Raw genomic sequence first — 2677 nt, forward strand, 5'->3', positions numbered from 1 at the left:
TGAGACAGGGTCTCCTTGCAGCCCCAGCTGGCCTGGAACTCACTATGTAGACCAGGCTGGCCTCGAACTCACAAAGATCCACCTGCCTCTGCCTCCCAAGTGCTGGGATTAAAGGTGTGTGGCACACAATTTTTAAGCCCAAGCAAACAAAATTCAGTCAGGATTTATAAAGCAATATTGACACCAGAAGGATTTGCTTTCGGATTTTTTTCTATTTATAATAATTTGAGTATTTTTTATCTTTTAGGAAGATGAAATAACTTTTGTAGCCCATTTTCATCAATTAACATGTTACTATACTATATAAAATACTCTTATAAAACTCTATATATGCCGAATGCTATCTCCCAACCAGAGACACATTAAAATTTACTAACCTAGTCTCTATATATGTTATCTTAGAGAAAGAAAAGAAGCAAATATTAAGCATCATCTTATATCAAAAGAGGAAATTCTGAAAAGAATGCATTCAGGGTCTAGCAAGGAAAAAAAAGAAAAAGAAAAAGAGCAGAACCTCTGGGAAAAGTGAAGGATCTACTTCATTACTATCAAACATCAGCAATGTACAACATATACACAAATTTTCTTTGAAAATTTTTAATTCTATTGAATAAGGTGAAAAACCGAGTTTCAACCATTATATAAAAATTACACATTAACGAAAACAGTAACTAAACAGAGTAGGAAACTACTAAGATTTATATGGCCCTTGATCATTTTTAGAGCATATTTAATTTACACATAGGAATGATTTTCATACTAATTTGTTTGAGGAACAGCTCAGTAGTAGAGCATGTGCTTAGCATGGGTGAGGTCATGGCTCAATCCCAACACCAAAATAAGGAGAACAATTCTGTGGAGAAAACAGAGAAAGTCTTCCTTTGCTCAATAAAAAAAGAGAAAGTAATGGCTCAATATAGTAACTGACTTGTTACCTGGATGGTTAAACTGCAGCAGTTGGGACTGGTATGCACTATCCTAATAAGCTCTCTGCTTAGCTCTATCCACTTGGTCTCCTCATGAGAACAACTGATACTTCTACTGCACAGAGAAAGCATAAGAAGAGAATTACCTAAAGGCTCCTGGGTTGGTCCTGCCGAGACCTAGAACAAGGGACTCTGTGATGTCCATGCTCTCAGAGCGCATCATAGGAACGACATGCTTAAACAAGGAAGAAGGAGACGGGATGCCAATGATCTGGGAAGAAAATTGTAACAGCCACTTACACTTTGATAATCAACTAAACAACCTGCCATTTCAACAATTATTTGTCAAAGGCAATGGATAAAGGACACTTTTGTAATAAATGCTACTTCGAAACTCACTTTCGGTGAATGTAACCTAGAAGAGTTACATGACTTCTCCACAAGCATACTGCACTTTACTAATAGGACTTGTTTGTGGGTCTCTGAATTTCTTACAGAGATGCCCTACCACACAACAGCTTCCATCGGATATTCTCTATCTTTTAATCCATAAACATGAGTAAAAAAAAATTAGCTCTGAAATGATCATCTGTGCCAGATTCTGACACACTGGTCTTGTTCAATCATGCCATATATTGGGTCACATGGACAAATTTATGTACCTATTCACATCCAAAATCCATTGAGTTACATGCAATGTGTATTATGGAAATTCCACAAAGTCATTTAACTATTTAAATGATTACTTTTGGAGCAAGGTGTGGCAGTGGACTCCTGTAATCCCAGTGCTTAGGCAGCTACAAAGAGAGGGCTGCTGGAGTTTGAGGCCAGCCCTGGTTACATACTGAGTTCTAGGCCTGCCAAGGCTGTGTGTGAGACCCTGTCTCATAAAACCAATAAATGAACAAATAATGAATGAATGATTCCCATTGGCACTGAGATGTGTGAGAAATGTGGAAGTAGAATAAGGGAAAACAGATATTATAACCCACTGCACTATTTCTAATGAGCATGGACCCTTTCCCCAGGGAAAAACCTCTTCATTCTTAATTCTATAAGAATAAGAATCCACAAAAATACCAACATGATTTCATGAAATTTTTTTTCAGTGCTATATTCTTTAACAAAGTTATTTAATTATCCATGAAAAGAAAATTTAAAGTGGCTCTTTCATGTGGCCACTGGGATTCTACAGTGGATAAGAACTTACTTTGGAGTCAATGCTGTAGCCACTGTCTGGGGTGGACGCCAGCGTCTCAGGAGGAGAACATCTCACAGAGCCTGTAGATGCTGAAGATGAGGTGGATGTTGCTGCACTGCAGCAAAGAATCAGATAGTTTCTCCAAAGGCCAATGTACGAGTCACTGCTTGTGGTAGTATTTACTTTCTTAGCATTGATGGGGCTACTAAGAAAAAGTAGAAAAACAGGGTGGCATAAATCACACATTATGCTTCTTTTTGTGTTTGCAATTTTTATTTATTTTTATTTTATGTGTATGAGTGTTTTGCCTGCATGTCTATAAATGCACCTTTGAATGTAGTGGCCTCAGAGGCCAGAAGAGGGCATCAGACCCTCTGGAACTAGAGTTATAGAGGGTTGTTAGCCGCCATGTGGGTGCTGGGAACTGAACCTTTGTTCTCTGCAAGAGCAGCCAGTGCTCTTAACTGCTGAGCCATCTTTCCAGTCGCACACATCATGTTTTTTAAGTAATATTTTGTATTTATTCTTTGAAAAAAAAAATATATATATA

General features: G+C 37.8%; 1 protein-coding gene across 4 annotated transcripts in view; it reads right to left on the reverse strand.

Moving 5' to 3' along the window:
• Positions 1-2677, reverse strand: part of Fryl (FRY like transcription coactivator) — a 269494-nt gene that overhangs the window by 76174 nt on the left and 190643 nt on the right. For all 4 annotated transcript variants that reach the window (XM_029565713.1, XM_029565714.1, XM_029565711.1 and 1 more), the window contains exons 24-25: positions 2137-2332; positions 1073-1197 (exon numbers count right to left, since the gene is read on the reverse strand). In XM_029565713.1, the coding sequence (XP_029421573.1) occupies positions 1073-1197; positions 2137-2332 (321 nt within the window). The remainder of the gene's footprint in view (positions 1-1072; positions 1198-2136; positions 2333-2677) is intronic.

The sequence above is a fragment of the Nannospalax galili genome, unplaced genomic scaffold (assembly GCF_000622305.1).
Source record: "Nannospalax galili isolate Female #2095 unplaced genomic scaffold, S.galili_v1.0 scaffold318, whole genome shotgun sequence".
Classification (NCBI taxonomy): Eukaryota; Metazoa; Chordata; class Mammalia; order Rodentia; family Spalacidae; genus Nannospalax; species Nannospalax galili.